This window comes from Lutra lutra, chromosome 6 (genome assembly GCF_902655055.1).
Source record: "Lutra lutra chromosome 6, mLutLut1.2, whole genome shotgun sequence".
NCBI lineage: Eukaryota > Metazoa > Chordata > Mammalia > Carnivora > Mustelidae > Lutra > Lutra lutra.
In genome coordinates, this window is record NC_062283.1 from 76940965 (window position 1) to 76959426 (window position 18462).

The following is an 18462-nucleotide window of genomic DNA, read 5'->3' on the forward strand; positions in this document are numbered from 1 at the left end:
TCATCATCACAAAGTTTACTGAGAACTTTCTATGATCCAGGAAGTTTTCTCATCCTGTCTCATTTCTCTGTCTCCCATCACAGTGTGGTTATAATTCCATTGGGTATTTCTCTTATTTATGATACCAGCATTGAACACTGTAAGCATTTTGAGGAGAAGACCAGAAGGAAGTGGGGCTATTTGCCTCCCTAGTTCTAGATAAAGTATTTTCTTCAGATAACCTAGGACCACACTACTTCTATAGGCATGCTCCATTAATGACAAACTTGGATCATTACATCGTTGTTGTCCTTCCTCAAGAATTTTTAGGGGTTCCTGGGTGGCTCAGTTGGTTAAGTGACTGCCTTTCAGCTCAGGTCATGATCCCAGGATCCTGGGATCAAGCCCCACCTAGGGCTCCCTGCTCTGCGGGGGAGCCTGTTTCTCCCTCTGCCTGCCACTCTCCCTGCTTGTGTTCTCTCTCTCTGTCAAATAAATAAAATCTTTAAAAAAAAAAAAAGAGTTTTTAAATATCCTATAGAGCAGGACTTAAGGTGAGACTCTAAAGCATGCCCATTGGAACTGGCCCTCAATTTTAAACTGATCTCTTTATCATTGCTCTTTTCAGAGTCCAGGTCTTTAATCAGACTCAGATCCAGTGTATAGTCTCCATATATAATATATAATATAGATATAATCTAGGATGTGATGTATTATTTCAGTTATAATCTCTCTCTCTCTCTCTCTCTCTCTATATATATATATATAAATAATCTCATGATGTCATTTATGATTTCATGATATATAATATTGTAATATGTGCTGCAGGACAAGGTGCATTATATATTCTACATTTTCCTTCTAATCTAAAAAAGAAAAAAAATGTTAACATAGTTTTAACGCCTTTTTAAAAGAGGTTCTTTTTGCAACTAATATTACAATTCATTTCTCCTCTCTTCAGAAGAATCTGGTCTTGTATTCCCATCTTCATCACTGGAGCAGCTTGCTCTCTCCAGTGAAATACAGCGAACATTGTTCGCTTTGTCTGCCAATGTTGACATACCTAAGTTGGGCTCATTTATTTCTGCATATGTCTTATTGTATCATTAATTTTGTTTTCAGTTCCCTATTATCTCTGAGCAAAAATTATGCTATTCGAACCATTTTCTCACAAAGAAATTTTGTACTTAATTTCTTTTTTTTGCTGGACAATATTAAATGTTTATATTTTACAGAACATTTTAAAACCACATTTTCTTTCTCAAATGCTACATTATAATAAACCAGGATCCCTATTTTATTATATAATCTTATTTATAATTATGTAATTATGTAATCTAATTTTATATAAACTTAGTTTTACTTTTGAAATAGTAGGGTGTTGTTGATAGGTTGCTTTTTGCATTTCCCAATCACTTTCTTTTTTTTTAATTGAGATATAATTAACATTTTAATGTATTAGTTTTAGGGATATGACATAATGCCAGTTGTTTTCAATGAACAGTTTTGGTTAAGGAGTTTTGTTATGGCTCCTACCCCCAAAACTGAAGGCATCTTGTGACAGCTCTATTGCATTAGACAGTATTTCTTTGATCACCTCCCAAACAGCATATGTAGAGAACTGTTGAACTGTAACTCTCAATACAGTTTTTTAAAACTAATTTGATATTTAAACTCTGAAAGCAGTATTAACCATCATGACATTTGAATTTTATTAGTTGTCTTCTACCCCACCTGAATATCTTTTGCTCTGCCAACTTTACTAATCCATTTGGACTCACTTGAACTCAGATAACTTTTGGGTAAGTTGGACCTGAAGAAATCTTCCAGTCTCCAGAGGCCAGTTTATAATGGGAATTACTGGTTAAGCCAGCATTGGCATTTGGTTCAGTCCATTTCCCAGCCTTAAGTAGATAATACAAGTTTGCATGTGCGTCTACTTTTATTTAATCTTTTAAAAAGTGTTTAATACAGTCATGCTTGATGATGCGGCACAATACCTAAAGGCTGGTATTAAGATATGTTTCTGATCCTCTGAAAAGCTTTTCTGACTCAGTAGGCTGTGAACATTCACAATAGCCCTAAAGGCAATCTTCCATGAGTTATTGTAGGTTGATAACTGCACCTGGATTATCCATAGCAAAGGAAATTTGCAACAAGCTTTCTAACAGTCCAGTCAGTGGAATAGTATGGGATAAGAATCATCTGGTGGACAAGATTGATGATACACCAGCCCACATAAAAAATATTTCATATAAAAGACCTTCATTAATAACACTGATTAATCATATTAGAATCCTTTGCTGAAGCAATCTCAAATTATGTAAATGGAGTAAGATACAAAAGAGCAAGTAAAATCATTTGCAACTTAAAAGTATATTTTGTGAGGGCATAATATCCTTCCTTCAAATTCATATTACAAAAAGCATGGGCTTATAGCATCTGAATTATGAATTCAGAACAAAAATAGATGATTTGATATAAATGAAATATAAAACTAATTTATCTGAGAAAGAGATAATTGCAAATAAAAATGTAGTGTTTCCTACTTCCCATCTCCAACCCTAGGCCAAAAAGAGTGTTAAACGGTGATTCTATACAGTATCAACATTAAAAACTATTGTAGCCTTCTCTGTTGGTCTAAGGGCTTGGAATTAAAATGTGTCTCTGTACTTAAGAAAACAAATATACCTACCATGTTTACATATATTTGCAAATTTAGAAATTATATTACAAGTGTTTTTTACCATAAATAATAGTTGCCTAAAATACAGTACTTAGACTTTTCACTGTGAGATAATGGCAGATCACAATTATGTGAAATAATGCAGAGAGAGCCTGTATACCCTATACCCAGTTTCCCCCCATGGTAACATCTTGCAAAACTATAGGGTATCACTATGAGGGTAGTAATGTTGATACAGTCAGGGTGATGAACTGCTATGACCAAAAGGATCCTTCCAGCTGCCTCTTTATGACCACGTCCACTTCTCTGTGACTCCAACCTAACTTAGTCCTGGCAAGGACTAATCTGTTCTCCATTTCTATATTTTGTCATGCTGAGAATGTTATATAAATTGAATCATACATGTAATATATAACCTTTTGGGGATTTTTTTCACCCAGCATAATTCTATGGAAATTCATACAGGTTGCTACGTATATCAGTAGTACCTTCCTTTTATTGCTGAGGAATATTCCATGATGCGGACACACCACTGTTTGTCTAACTATTCACCTACTAAAGGACATCTGGATTGTGACCAGTTTTTGCCTGTTATGGATAAAGCTGTTGTAGACATTAGTGTACAGTTGTTCATGTGAACATGTCTTCATTCCTTTGCAGTAAATGGCCAGGAAAGCAATTGCAGGGTTGTATTGTAGTTATATGTTTAGTTGTTAAAGAAACCCACAAGCTGTTTTTTCAGAACAGTGTACATAAATATTGCCGTCTTTCTGCTTCCAAGATTTTTGTCTCTGATTTTTCAAATTTTGACTGTCATGTGTCTTACTTGGTGTCAATCTCTTTGGCTTATCCCATTTGGGCTTCACTCAGCTTCTTGGACATGTAACTTCACATCTTTTGTCAAAGTTATGAAGTTTCTGCCCACTACTCTTTTTAGTACTTTTTCAGTATGCTCTCTTTTGCTTTTATTTCAGGACCTCAATAATACAAATGTGAGCTGTTTTATTATAATCTCAAGGGTCCCTGAAACTCTGTTCATTTTTTTTCAACCTACATTTTTCTCTCTGGTCCACATCAGATCTATCTTCAAGTTCATGGATTCCTTTCCATTCTGGAGTTGAGTTGTTCTGGTATTATTTTTGTTATTGCATATTTTTCAGCTCTAAATTTTCAGTTTGGTTCTTCTTTAGGTCTTCTGTTTCTTTGCTGAGACTGTGACTTAAATTTATTTCAGATGTGTTCATAATTACTTATTGAAGCATTTTTATGATAGCTACTTTAAAATATCTGTCAGACAGGTAATTCTAACATCTCCATCATCCAGCTCTGTGTCATCTTCCACTGATTGTCTTTTTTCACTCAGTTTGAGATCCTCTTTATTAGCATGTTGAGTACTTTAAATCAAAACATGGACATTTGGGATATTATGTTTTGAGACTCTAGGTCTTTCTTAAACTTCCTGTATTAGCTGGGTTCTTCTGATACTGCTTTGGCAGGGGAGGGAGGATGCACACTCATTACTGCCAAGTGGGATAGAAGTCCAGGTTCTCCACTCAACCTTCTTTGAAAACAAAGTAGGGAAGGGCCTCTCATTAAGGCAGGAGACAGTGGAAACTCCTGCTCCCCATGTGGCCTTCACCCATCTCTGTGGCTGGGAGGGGTATCAGTGCCTTGTTACTGCTCCGAGATTACTTTGTCTAACACCATGGAGGCAGAGGATTACCTTCCTTACTGCTGAGCATTAGTAAAAATACTGATTCTCCACTAGATCTCCCCAACACTCCCTGAGGAGGGTTTTTCAGGGGAGGTATACCTCCTTACTACAGAGTGAGGCTAGAATTCTAGATTCCCCTTGTGGTCTTTACCTGATATTAGGGAAAAGGTCTTCCTCCTTCCTGACAGGAAAGCAAGTTTAGCTTTCTGCCTGACATCTCAGACAATCCAGCATTGTGATGGGAGGAGTCGGCGCTCCACTCTTTGCGGCTGTGGTTGAGGAAAGGGATACAGATTTTTCTGTGGTGTTGAATAAAGAAGAGCTATTATTGTCTTAAAATTTTGTCTTACTAAGCTGTCCCTTTCCTGGTCCTTTGGCTTTTATTAGGGTTTTTAGATGTGTGCGTGTTGGGATTTCTGAATTGTGAATTTCTTTAGCTCCAGGTCTGCTATATATAAAAAGAAAGAAATATAGGGAACTCATTCCCATTTTTTTCCTTGGCTCTTAAGATTCCTGGCCAGTCTACATTCTTTCCACTTTTCAGAATCTTCCTATGTTCATTATACATAAAATTTCCTGGTTTTTTCAGTTGTAGTTATTGGGAGAGTTAGGGACAACTATGTGTACTCCAACTTCCTGGAAAAAGAAATCCAGGAGATAGTATATTAAACACTAAGGTTGTTACATTTTCAATTACTACAATTGAATCTTTTTAAATACTTACCAAAAGGCTTTGGTTTCCTCTTATCTATTAGCTTCTAAGTGAGTTTCTGGGACATGCAATCATAATTTGGTTTGCAGATACAAAAAAGAATTTTAATCTGATTAGTTATAGAGAGAAAATATGATTTCCTTTCAGCAAGTAATGATATCAAGATGATGTGAATTTCCTATCAGGTGAATTAGAAATGAACAAATCATATTAGATGTATCAAGGTGAAAGGATGAATTAAAAAAAAAAATTTAGGCTTAGCTCTGCTTTGAATGCCAAAGACTAAAACAACTGGAATATTTCATTTTTTTAAAATAAGTGGACAATTATATGTTTGCTTAATATAACACCAGTTGTATCTTTCATCATTATTCTAATTATCTTTAAATTAAGAAAATAAAACAATTTTATTTTAATTCCATGTACTTGGATTTGCTTTGACAACATGGATTACTCTTCTCTAACTTGTGCACCATTATTGTCTTCCCATCACTCAAAGTCCTCTAAACCAGGCTGCTTACTCCTCCTTAAGCATAATCCACAACTTCCAGAGTTTTCCTGAGTTCTGCTTGAAAGACATCCTCGCCTTTCCCCTCATTATTCCCTCTCAAAGCTCTCCCATTTCTCAAGCTCTTGTTTCCAAAATGCCAACCCTGCAACCTATCCTGGGAATGGATTGCCTGTTCTTCGGGGACACCATACTTTAATTCAGTCTTAAAGGATAAGTTAGAGTTACTCAGAGGTGCCAGTGTGAGTAGGGATGGCAGGGAGGTATAGGACATGCATATGCTTTGTTGGCAGAGTGGGTTAATGAATTAAAGAACAGAATGAAACCACCTCATGTAGATTGGCAGACTACCAACAGCTTACTTACTATTGGCACCAAGTCCAAGACTAGGAGTAGTGGGAAATGAGGCTAGGAGGTAGCTAAGAATCACATTAGGAAGGATTTGTATTCCATGAAAATTTTTCTACTTTATGAGTAGAAGATGAGGTGCTTCTTTCTCTTTTTTTAAGGTTAAGCTTACTCTTTTCATCTTTTTGAAGTGCATGAGGTTTTAAAATTTTTTTAATTTAAATTCAATTTAGTTAATATATACAGTATTATTAGTTTCAAGGGTAGAGTTCAGCTTGCATACAACACCCAGTGCCCATTTCATCAAGTGCCCCCCTTAATACCCACCACCCAGTTACCCTATCCCCCCACCCACCTCCCCTCCAGCAACCCTCAGTTTGTTTCCTAGAGTTAAGAGTCTCTTATGATTTGCACCCCTCTCTGTTTTCATCTTTTATTTTTTCCTTCCCTTCTCCTATGTTCATCTGTTTTGTTTCTTAATTCCACACTTGAGTGAAATCATATGTTGTTTGTCTTTCTCTGATTAGCTTATTTCAGTTAGCATAATACCCTCTAGTTCCATCCACATTATTGCAAATGGCAAGATTTCGTTCTTCTTGATGGCTCAGTAATTCTCCCTTACATGTGTGACATGTATGTATGTTTGTGTGTATGTATGTATGTGTGTGTGTGTATATATATATATATATATATATATATATATATATATATAAAACATCTTATTTATCCATGAAGATGAGGTGCTTCTTAAGTGTATTGTGTAGAAAATGACATAGTTAGATTTGCAATTTAATACATACCCAAGGCCTTCCAATCATAGCCCTAATCTGCCTTCCCAGCTTCTATTTCCATTGCTCTAGTATGGGATCCCCAAATTCTCAGATCCAACTACAGGCTTTTCTCTGAACACAACCCACACCTCTCCCACTTGATGAACATACTCCAGAAAAGCAAGATCCATCATCTCTCCCCCACAAAAATACATATGACATTCTTCCAATGGTGGTTGTGGGAATTAGTGAGCTAATGCATGAAAATATGCAGTTTACTGTTTGTCACTAAGTACGCATTCAGTCGTCTCCCTTCCTCATAACACTTACCTTAATCTACCTCACATTATAATTATATGCATATACCAGCCACAGAATTGCACATTCCTTGAAGATAGGACTGCATCTAAAACAGTGGCTCTAACTTGGGGAAATTTCGTCCTTTAAGGGACATGTGGTAATGTCTGCAGACATTTGAGATTGTCTCAGTTGTCAACCGGATTGATTGTAGGCTGTTACTGCTTAAGCATCCTATAATTCACAACAAACCCTACAAGAAAGTATTACCCAACCCAGATGTCAATGGTGCCAAGGTTGAGAAACTCTGGCTTAGTTTGTCTTTGCAACCCACGTAGCAATTATAGGAGTTACACATTATAAGAAGCATTCAGAGTTGTTACGAATGATTTGAAGCCTCTTTCTGTAGGTAAACTTTATAAATTGCTATGGAGTAAAAATTAAATTATAAATTTCTGTGGTATAGGAAACATGTAAGATAACAAAGGCTTATGAGTCTTGATTAATTGGGGGGAAACTAATTTCCATTTGTATTTAGAGGTGACCAATTTAAAAGCTAAAGTTCTCTTAATCAGCAAGCTTTTGTAATGAAATGCAGCAGGATTTACTTTTATATCAAAGGCACTCCCCTGATAGTTAAAGAATGCAACCGAACACAATTAAAAGATCACTGGTAAGCAGAATACAGTGCCTGGCTGCATTCTGGGAGACTAGTACACTTAATAATCCAGGATCTAGTGACACTTTAATGAGAAGTTTAAATTTATTGGCCCTGAATCTCAGAATTTATCAAGGCTCTCTACCTAGACTTTCATTTAGAAGTAATGAAGTGATGAGTGAAAATCAAAAGAAAAGTTTGTGACTGGGAAAAGGTTGCTTCATAGATAATTCAAGTAGTAAGTATTTAAAACTGAAAAGAAGAGATAAATTATTGATAAATGGAGAGCATTTAGCCAAGGATGGTCAGGACTTCCAACGGAGGAAGGAAAGGAGCTGCAAAGGCAGTACCCAGGGGATTTAACCAAAGCCACAGCCTCTTTAACTAGCCACAGTCAGATGCAAACACTAGAGACAGAGTACCCAGGGACCAACTCACTCCATGATTAGAGCATTTTCATGATCCTGGTGGATCAAAGATTAAGAAGTGTTAGTATTGCCTATTTTTCCAGTACCTATGAAAATTTCAAATTACTATGTCATTTTGTTTGATCAAAAAAACCTTAGCTGAAGCCAAATCTCTAATTCCACCTTGTCCTCTAAACATAAGCCTGTAAAAACAACAATCCTGATGATTCTATCCTATAAGGAAAGAGTTCTTACTACCACTTTTTTATTGCCCATAGCAACATATAATTTAAAGAGAAAAATGCTGATTTTGATGATTTTTCTAAGATATGTTTTGTTTGTTTGTTTTTTAAGAAAACTAACTTAATATATTAGTGGTTTCTTACGTAGCTCTCCATTATGTGTACTGCTTCAGAAACTACATTCAGGGGGTGGAAAAGGACAGGAGTTCACATTCCCACTCAACCAGGATGTAGAAACAAAAGCCCTTGAAAATTATTTTGCAGGGGTCTTCTTCCTCATCCATCCTCCCCTAAGCAGGGTCACCACTGTTTTATCCCAAGCTGGTTCTCTTTGGAAGAGAGCTAGAATCTGCCAGAATATGCTTTTCTCCCTCAAATCCAATATTAGAGATTTTCTAAAGTTCCTCTTTTAACCGGACCCCTCTTTGTCTCCAGACAATACTACGCTCATTAAATACCTATCAGCGTACCCTCTCGCTTAAAGTGTTCCACTCACATCTTCCAGAGAGATCTGTCAGCTAATGAAAAACAACTTCATTGGGCTTCTCACAGCATCTCCTTCTTGCCCTACCTTAGCTTCCTGCTGGAAGACTGCAGGATTTCCTGATGTTCCCTTCCCCAGGCCAAATAGTGTCCCAACTATTGACATATATGGTCAGTTCTCATCCAGATCAATGCCTTCCTGAAATGTCATTGAGAATAATCTTCATCACTGTTCCATCCTTTAAGGATTCCCCCAAGCAAGAATATTTTGGGAAAAATGCCACTATCTGGAAATTATATAAGTTTTCATATTTTCACCAGCACTCACAATTTCACTAAATAAATATTACAATGATATGAAGAAATACAAAACCACTCCATGTGAGGGGCTAAATATCAAGGAACTTCGCTGTGCTCCTTAATAATTTCAGTGAGCAAGGACTTCTCCGACCATAGAGACCTTTGTGCAGAATGTTTCAGAAAGGATAATGTGATGTGTGCCATCCCAAATTCAATGCATCGTGACAGGTCTTAGCTACAGGTATCCACCCCGTTGCTTCTCTGTAACATGTCATCCTAATCGTGTTTCATATGCTCTGGTTCCTGGTACAGGTCTAAATAAGGGCTTTTCTTACTTACAAAGCATCCGTGCAGCATACCACAAAATCTTAATATTTATCCCTCAAAACATTTTTCTAATAGTCGGTGAGAGTCCAATTTTAGGATCTAAGGCTCTTGGCTAACGAAAGTTAATTAGAAGTTGATTGGCACAAGTGCAAATGTTATCCCATTAATAAGTGACCATAACTTTTTCTCCTGTACCTAAAATCACTTGTTTTAGATTGCCTGGCAGTTAACAAATCTTACACATAAACGCAGCTCAGAGAAAAAGGAGCGATGTACAGATTTACAAGGAAGGTAGACATCACTTGAATCAAGAATCCACAACAGAGTCAAGATTCAGTATGAGGGACCATCATTTTGGAACACTGTATCTAGCTAGTCACCAACTGCCTGCCTTTGGAAAGCCACTCCCCCAGGGAGGTCCAGTCCGCTGCCTTTGCCTCCTGTCTAAAGCATCTTTGTTTTGTTTCAGCTGGCAGGGTTCATCTACGCCTGTTATGTTGTGAAATGTATAACTGAAGAAGAGGACAGCTGTAAGTATTAAAGCCCTATTCTGTTTCTTTCAAGTTCAAAGCATCTCCTTTACTGCCTCCTACCTAGCCTTCCTACTTCTCAGACAATATCCTCCAACACATCTTTGGAACAGGGAATAAGCCTTTTGTATCCATCGGACTAAAGTGTTTTCATAAAAGATCCAGCATATTGAAAAAATGGAGAAGCACCCATTTTGAAAACATGTTACTTTCATTTCATTAAAGGTATTTTTTAAAGAAGTGTTTCTCTCATAACAATTCTAGTAGAGAATAAAGAGGAAATTGAAGATGGAAATGGTTTCTAAGTGTGGTTAATTTGACTCCTTTCTTTTTATAAACCCTTATTGATTATTGATACCTAATCAGCTTCACCCAGGACTAAAATTCTCAGCAATCAACAATTTGGAATAGTTCCTAAAATTTTCAAGAACTGACCTCAGATTAATTCAAGAAATGTGTTTTCAGGAAACCAAATGTTCATATTTCCTTTTTGTTCCTACAATTTGATGCAAATAGCTGTAACTCTCTGTCAGAGTCTCAGCATTGAGGCCTATTGGTTAATCCAGAGTTTAGATGCCGATACCCTCTTCCAAGCCTCCAAGTGGTTCCACTGTGTTTGAATCTTCTAAACATGGCAGATGGAAGATTTCACTCCTTCCTGGCCCCGCTAAGGATCTGAAATGGGAGGACTGGAAAAATACTTCTATGCTCATGGTACTATCATGGATAGTTTCCTAGGCAGCTATATTTACTCTGAGGAAAAAATTAGAGCTGGGCATCTTTTTTCTTTTTTCTGGTTTCTAAAAATATTCATAATGATTGGGATTTCAAGACAAAGGATGAGATCTATTGCTCTGCAAAGGAAAATTTGAGGAAAAATTCCAAAGAGAAATATGTGTTTCTTCTTCACTTTCCAATCATACTAGAAAGGAGGAAGCAGTATCAGGTGATTAATTTAGAGGAGGTACTTTTTCAATCATAGTAATACATGATGTAAAATCAGGAATACACAGCACATATTTTGTTATTTTGTGTGTTAAAAGAAATGATGGTCCTGTCACTAAAAACAGCATTTGTGTAACACTCATCAATATGTCAAGTGTTATGTCAGGCTTTGGAAATTTTAAGATTAGTAATACACAAGATTTTACCTCTGGAATTTACCATCTAGTAGGGAAAAACAAACATGTGAACATGTAAGTATAACAAAACTCTGTAGAGTGTATATTGTGGAGAGATGAGACAGGAACCAGGAATGGTTTCATTAAGAAAGACACTCTTGAGTGTGATCTTCAAAGATGAATAGATATTGTTGGGTCACTGATAAGAGTAAGGTGATCTGAGGCAAAAGATGATAAAGTACCATGACACAACACAGTCTGCCATGTTAGGGGCAGAGCTGCCAGATTAATATGACTGAGTTGTATCTGTATTTCCAGAGAAGATCAGAAAAGAGAGCACGAGGGAGTCAGTAGACAAACGGTCATGCCAGAGTAAGGACTTTGGACTTCATTTTGCATAGCATGACGGCAAATCAACTGGCAGGTAGTTTATGAAAAATGAATAACATAATCAGGAATGTGCTTTAGAAAAATCACATTGGTATCAACATGAAAGAAAGTCTTTGATGAGGGACAAAATGAGGGAAAGGGAGTCTAGTTAGGACATCCTGAAAATGAGAGATATGAGATGATGAAGGTCTGGACATCTCTGTATTAGAGATGGAGCAGCTAGATCTGGTAAGAAACATGCTAAAAGGAAGTAGTTCCTTGGTGATGGATGCATACCATGTAAGAGAAGGACTGACAGATTCCTAGGTTTCTGGTAAGAATGAATGGATAAATGGAAATGTCATTTGAGGAAAGTAGAATGGGGATGTGACAACTGGTTCTGTTTAGACAGGTCGAGACTGAGATGCCTAATGAATGCACATGAGAAGATATCTCACAAGCATTTGTCTTATGCACAAAAGCCTTATTCAAAGATTAGGGAGGGTAATAGATGTATACATTTTAAAATATATGGACTCTACAACCTATGTGAGTTCATTCAAATATTATCATTTTGTGTCTTTGTGCCAACTCCTTGGTGAAGGGCAAGTCCAAATTTCATATGGGAATTGAGCTTTCCTTAAACTATAATGTTTGATTTTATTTTACAATGATATCAGTGCATTTTCATCTTCAGAAAATACTGACACACAAAACCTCCTGGACAGATAATCAGTATCTCTCCAGAAGAGTACCTTCCAAAGGGGATCCCAGAAATGCCAGTTCCATAAGATATACTGCTCAGAAAGTTTCCAAAGCCAAGTAAGTTTGATACTAAAAATGTAGGATGTACATTTACATATTAACAACTCCAAGGGCTTTGTGGTAAAGTATGTTTGATTTTTCCTAATCTACAATGTTGTTTTAACCATACTACTTGGGTGAGGCCAGATGCAAATCAAAGCAAGAAACTAGAAAGATTTCTACAGTTTTATAATGCTCACAGTTCCCCAGGAAGAACACAGCGCACCATACAAGATCATTGGGAAGGGTCATGAAGCAGAGAGAGAGGGCAGAACTGTTGGCCAAGCACCTTTATTATGATTTCCTCAGAAAGCTCTAGGCAAGGCAGCATAAACAGGTCTAGGCAAGGCAGCATAAACAGGTTTAGGGTTGGCTAGCTAAGTTGGAACCCTTGTTTACTGTGACTATGCGAGGAGATGGTCTGGGGGCACCTAAATTCTCCAGATGTTTTAAGCAAGCCAGGGTTGACTTGGGAATAACCAGTGGTCATTTTGTAGATGTGAAAGCATTAAGTTACAGAAATCAGAAGTATAGTTAATATCCTGACATTTGAACACAGAACACTTCTTCGTAAGAAATCCTAATATTCCAGAGAATTAGAAGGCTGAGGAACTCAGTTTAGGGAATTCCAACCTCTGTCAAGTTTTGGCCAAAGCAATGTAAATTCAAGAGGATATGAAGTCACAAACATCTTTTGGAAGGTTAGGTTTCTATTTCAAGCATCTAATAAACTATTTTCCAAAAAATTCCAAAAACTTCCAAAAATAGTGCTTATATCGTTATGTGTAATTTAACCATGGCCCCTTACCTGCCTTTATTAATACAAGTCCCAAGTAGAATCCTCATAAACAAGTTTTTCAATTTAGTCTTTTTGCTCAGTGGTTTACATGAACTACTCGTCTATTTGTATATCCAAAAAGACTGATCCTTACCTTAGATATTTGTGGGACCCCTAACAAGCCCAGAGGAGATGCTCATTTGGGCCAGTTCTGTATCTGACTAGTTCATTTACTGTAGTCCTTTACACACAGGAGTAAATTGTGAGTATTCGTTGAACACGATGTTTTGGATTGATAGTTCCCTTGTATTTTTGCTTCCATTATTTGTCTGTATGGTCACCTGTAGACACTGCCTAAATCCTCAGGTTGCAACTTTCTGTCTAATTTTTGGTAATCATATTCTAGAGAAAAATCTTTTGATCTCTTAAAAACATTCTGGCTTGGCAAAAAAGAATAAATGCTCTCAGAAAGTAAGGCCTGAAGTATGGGAGAAGTTTATTGTATGTGTAAACAGAGAAGGGGGCTCGGGACGTGTCCATTCTTACCTGCTGTGGATCTGCAAAGGAACATTCAGTTAGCAGCAGACTGTCAGGAGGCCGTGCTAGCCACCTGCTTGCCAAATTGGACAAGTTTTCACTCCTAAGAGCCTCATGAAGAACAGAGGACAGTTTTAGTTCTATAACTTTGCTGAAAACAGGCAGTAGAGTAAGAGATAAGGACCCAATTTTGGAAACTGGAAAACTAAGGTATTCTTGACGTCAATACAGAGCTGACCAGCTACGTGTTCCATTTTGATGTTGAGGTCTTAGTCGCCAGGGGAGCCGGGGAGCTGTAGGACCAGAAGCCTCCAAGGAAACTATGGAAAGGGTTTAGGTTCCAGAAGCGAACTCTGCCACTTCACTGCATGAAATAGCCATCCGTCATCAGTGAGCTAGAGGGAATTAGACCGTAGGCACACCAAATGCCTGAGAATTTGTTTCCTTATTTCTCCTTTCAAACAGGATCTCATTTACTTTTGTGAAGCCCAGCTCAACAGATAGGTAGAGAGATGAGAGATAAATAGGTAAGATCGGTAGATATGCTTTAGTACAAAGGTGTTTTGGTTTCCAGTGAAAAAGCCTGGACCTTGAAGTTTACATCTCCGGCCCTTCAGTTCTGGAAGCCAGAGGCACAGCCTGACAGGCCGGCAGCGGGCAAACGCACAGGACAGCACTGCCATCTGCTGTGCCTTCCTGGAGACAGCGACAGCCCTTGGAGCAGAGCTGCTTCCTGGGAGCAGGAAGACGGGGGAGACTCTGCACCCCCCCCTCCCGTATAGTAGTCGCCTAGGGCTGCAATAATAAAATACCACAGACTGGGTGGCTTAAACAACACAAATTTATTTTCTCACAGTCCTTGATGCTAGAAGTCCAAGATCAAATTATTGATAGGTTTGCTTTAAGCCTCTGTCCTGGCTTCTCACTCTGTCCTCACAGGACCTTCACTCTCTGTAGACATACCCCTGGCGTCTCTTCCTCTTTTTCTTCTTTTTTTTTAGATTTTTATTTATTTATTTGAGACAGAGAGAGAGAGCATGTGTGCAAACATGGAGGAGGGACAGAGGGAAAAGCAGAGTCCCCTATGAGTGGGAAATTCCAACAAGGGACTCAATCCCAGGACCCTGGCATTATGACCTGAGCCAGAGGCAGGCATTTAACCAACTGAGCCACGCAGGTGACCTGTCTCTCCTTCTTCTTATAAGGATACCAGTCCTACTGGATTAAGGCCCCACCCATATGGCCTCATTTAAAATTAATTGCCTTGGGGCACCTGGGTGGCTCAGTGGGTTAAAGCCTCTGCCTTCAGCTCAGGTCAGGATCCCAGAGTCCTGGGATCAGCCTCGCATCAGGCTCTCTGCTCAGCAGGGAGCCTGCTTCCTCCTCTCTCTCTGCCTGCCTCTCTGCCTACTTGTGATCTCTGTCTGTCAAATAAATAAATAAAATCTTTAAAATAAAATAAAATAAAATAAATTGCCTCTTTTAAAGACCCTACCAAATACAATCCTACTGCGGGGTTAAGCCTTTAACATATAAATGGGGGGGGAACAGATTTCAGATCCAACATTCCATATCAACACACACACACACACACACACACCATGTGGCTCCCAGACATTTGACAGTCCCTAAGGGGCATAGACTGAGGCAAGCAGTGGCCCCCCAGCCCATCAAACACATGTGGATAAAAGGCTCCAGGCTGTACTAGTACCCACCTCCCTGGTTTCATGCTCTCTAAGGAGTTCCCGGTCAGCACCCCGAGCCTTGGCATGGGGTGATCTCCCTTCAGATGAGAAGCTCCTCGCCAGAAAAAAAAACCTGGGAGCCTACTCCAGAGGGTGTGCCTTGACACTTGAACCCTATTCAATTGAGGAAACCATTGCCACATACTTTTATATATTTGTTCATGAAAAGGCAGTGATATTTCTTAGGAGGAAAGACTTTCTCCAGGAGAATGGGCGACCCTTGCTGCACTGTCTTTGTGGCGAGGCTCATCCCTGTATCATCTGTTGCCAACCATGCTGCGTTTTCCTTATGACCTCCAGTCCTTTCTATTCTCCCCTACATGTTCTCTTTTACAATATTCTGTGAAAGAAATGAAATGTTCTGAGATTCTCAGTCTGGGATGCCTTTTATGATCTGTGTAGCTCCTCTCTCACCTAATCCCTAGCTCTCCTGCACCACAGTTGGATGTCCACTTACAGGGATAGAATGAAAACCTTCCCTCTCAGCCTCGTTAGCACTGTGAGATGTGACAATTAAAAGGAAGACATGCAGCCATGGAAAATAGCACCAATCCGGAATAGAAAAAAAAAATCATATGATTTCTCAATTTTTATTATATTTTCTCATAAACCTTTTATTTAATAGTTAAACTAAAACAAAACATCAGTCCTCTAGAAAACGGATCCATTTCTCTTAAGTAATCACTATCTTTTCAAAAAGAGATTCACATATTTTCAAGTGTTACTAAATATTCAAATCACCCCTAGAAAGATACAGAATGTCATTAAAAAATAATATCCTAGGGGTGCCTGGATGGTTCAGTGGGTTAAAAGCCTCTGCCTTCGGCTCAGGTCATGATCCCAGGATCCTGGGATCGAGCCCCGCATCGGGCTCTCTGCTCCGCGGGGAGCCTGCTTCCTCCTGTCTCTCTCTCTGCTTGCCTCTCTGCCTACCTGTGATCTGTCTGTTAAATAAATAAATAAATAAAATCTTTAAAAAATAATAATAATATCCTAAAGGGACCTATTTTGAAAAAAATATTGAAAAATGAATTCTAGATGTTTAAACTTATAGATACACACAAGTATAAACCCACCAACCAAGCAGAAATGCATAAAAACCTGTCCTGAATTCTCTAAATTCAAGCGGCCTTGGGATAAAAGTCACAATCAATTTATAGAAACGTTCATTTGAAAAGCAAACCACAGGAAATTATTCACTTCTCTGAGGCTAATAATTTTCTGTTATTTTTGTTTGATTTTTCTTCTAAAGGCTGCTGGCCTACACTTGTGTATATTGAACTCCATTCTGTATGTTTTGATCATTTTTCCAGTTTGTCAGGATCATTGAGTTTGAAGGCAATTCTTTGAACACAATCACACACACTCCCACTTTTGGGGGAGGCAGAAGTGGCAGCAGGGAAGAGTACTACCCTTATAAAAAATATTTGTTTCTTCCTGTTTATAAAGAAATGTAAGTTGACTGCAGAATGTATAGAAAATACAAACAACACGCACACACGCACACACACACACACACACACACACACACACAATTAGAATGACCCCACAATTTGAAATTCTGTTTCTCCATTAACATTTCAGTGTATTATATGGCTCCTAGTCTTCCTTCCTTCTTCCCTCACTTCCCTCTCCTCTCCCTCCTTTCTTCCTTCCCTTCCTCCCTCCCTCCCTTCCTATTGTCTGTCTGTCATCTATGGATCATCTTTCTTTCTTCCCTTTCCTTCCTTTCCTTCCTTTGTATCTGGTACTTAGGGTCACACTATACAGCCTGTTTGGTAATCTAAGCTTTCTTTCTTGTTATTTATAAATCACTCTTCAAACCTAACCTAAGGAGTAGACAATCAGCAGTTCAAAAAAGGTGCCGCGTTCTTGGGTATCAGATTGGCAGAGTTAAGATAATGTTGTGTCTGTTTTACTTTTGGTGTATCATACTCAAGCAATCAAATGAGAGAATAATATATTGTTAGTATGGCACTGTTTTATTGTCTTTTTAAAACATTTCTTTTGTGATTTTCAAGGTGACTGAGTGAAATAATCTTGTCCACGTCTGCTAGCCTCCCACAAAACCTAAACTTGCCATTTCTTTCCGCATTTCTGAATAGCATCACATATTATGAAGGCCTAGAGTCCCAAATTTCTAATAGCTACCTATGCTGTACAGAATCATAGTGAGGCCAGGGTAAAGGGCATCACCTTGCTCCTTCCTCAACCCCCCAAAACCATAGAAGCTCGGCTTCTATTTAATTTTACAACTTTTACAAGTTTCTGCTTAAGATTTCTTTTGGACTAGGAACACTGCAGATTTTAAAATGATGGAAAACTGTTGTCGACCACTCTTTTAACACCTTAGTTTTGTCGACCCATAAAGATTTGATGACTTGCTCAAGGTCCCTGAGCTTATTCCTGAACTTGTGACACCAGTGCCGCACATATGGACTCCCTCAGGATCAGGAATATTAGCCAGTGCCCCTCGGGAGCCACACCTGTCTTGACCACTGCTGTATCCTCAGCATCTAACACATCTCTAACCCGGAGCAGGACTCAATAAGATCTGGGAAATAAATGAATCAACCAATCAGCTCTCCTCAAACACTTCTTGGACTCTCTGTAAACTGGTAAGGAATGGGACATCTCCTTAGACCCCAGTTTATTTTAAGTAAATGAATAATCAATTATAATAAAGCACTTCCGTCGTTTTCTAAGCAAATGACTGAAAAGGATGGGATGGAGACTTGCCGCCATATGTAAAAAGGAAAGACTGAATAAATGATCAACACCTGAAATGAATGCTGACATAGGCATATGCCTCCCGTCAATCACATGCAAGTTTCTATCAGCGGCAACAGCATTCCCTACCAGTGAAATACAGTTTTTTTTTAATTAATTTTATTTTTTATAAACATATAATATATTTTTATCCCCAGGGGTACAGGTCTGTGAATTGCCAGGTTTACACACTTCACAGCACTCACCATAGCACATACCCTCCCCAGTGTCCATAATCCCACCTCCCTCCCAACCCCCCTCCCCCCATCAACCCTCAGTTTGTTTTGTGAGATTAAGAGTCACTTATGGTTTGTCTCCCTCCCAATTCCATCTTGTTTCATTTACTCTTCTCCTACCCCCTTAACCTCCCATGTTGCA

At 38.4% G+C, this 18462-nt stretch overlaps 1 protein-coding gene across 3 annotated transcripts in view; it reads left to right on the plus strand.

The window, feature by feature from the left end:
- The window catches only part of NKAIN2 (sodium/potassium transporting ATPase interacting 2), a 1050746-nt gene that overhangs the window by 1011804 nt on the left and 20480 nt on the right, over window positions 1–18462 (plus strand). For all 3 annotated transcript variants that reach the window (XR_007128249.1, XR_007128250.1, XM_047734702.1), the window contains one exon: window positions 9901–9961. Coding sequence is in view for 1 of the 3 variants with exons in the window: in XM_047734702.1 (XP_047590658.1) it covers window positions 9901–9961 (61 nt within the window). In the remaining 2 variants the exon portion in view is untranslated. The remainder of the gene's footprint in view (window positions 1–9900; window positions 9962–18462) is intronic.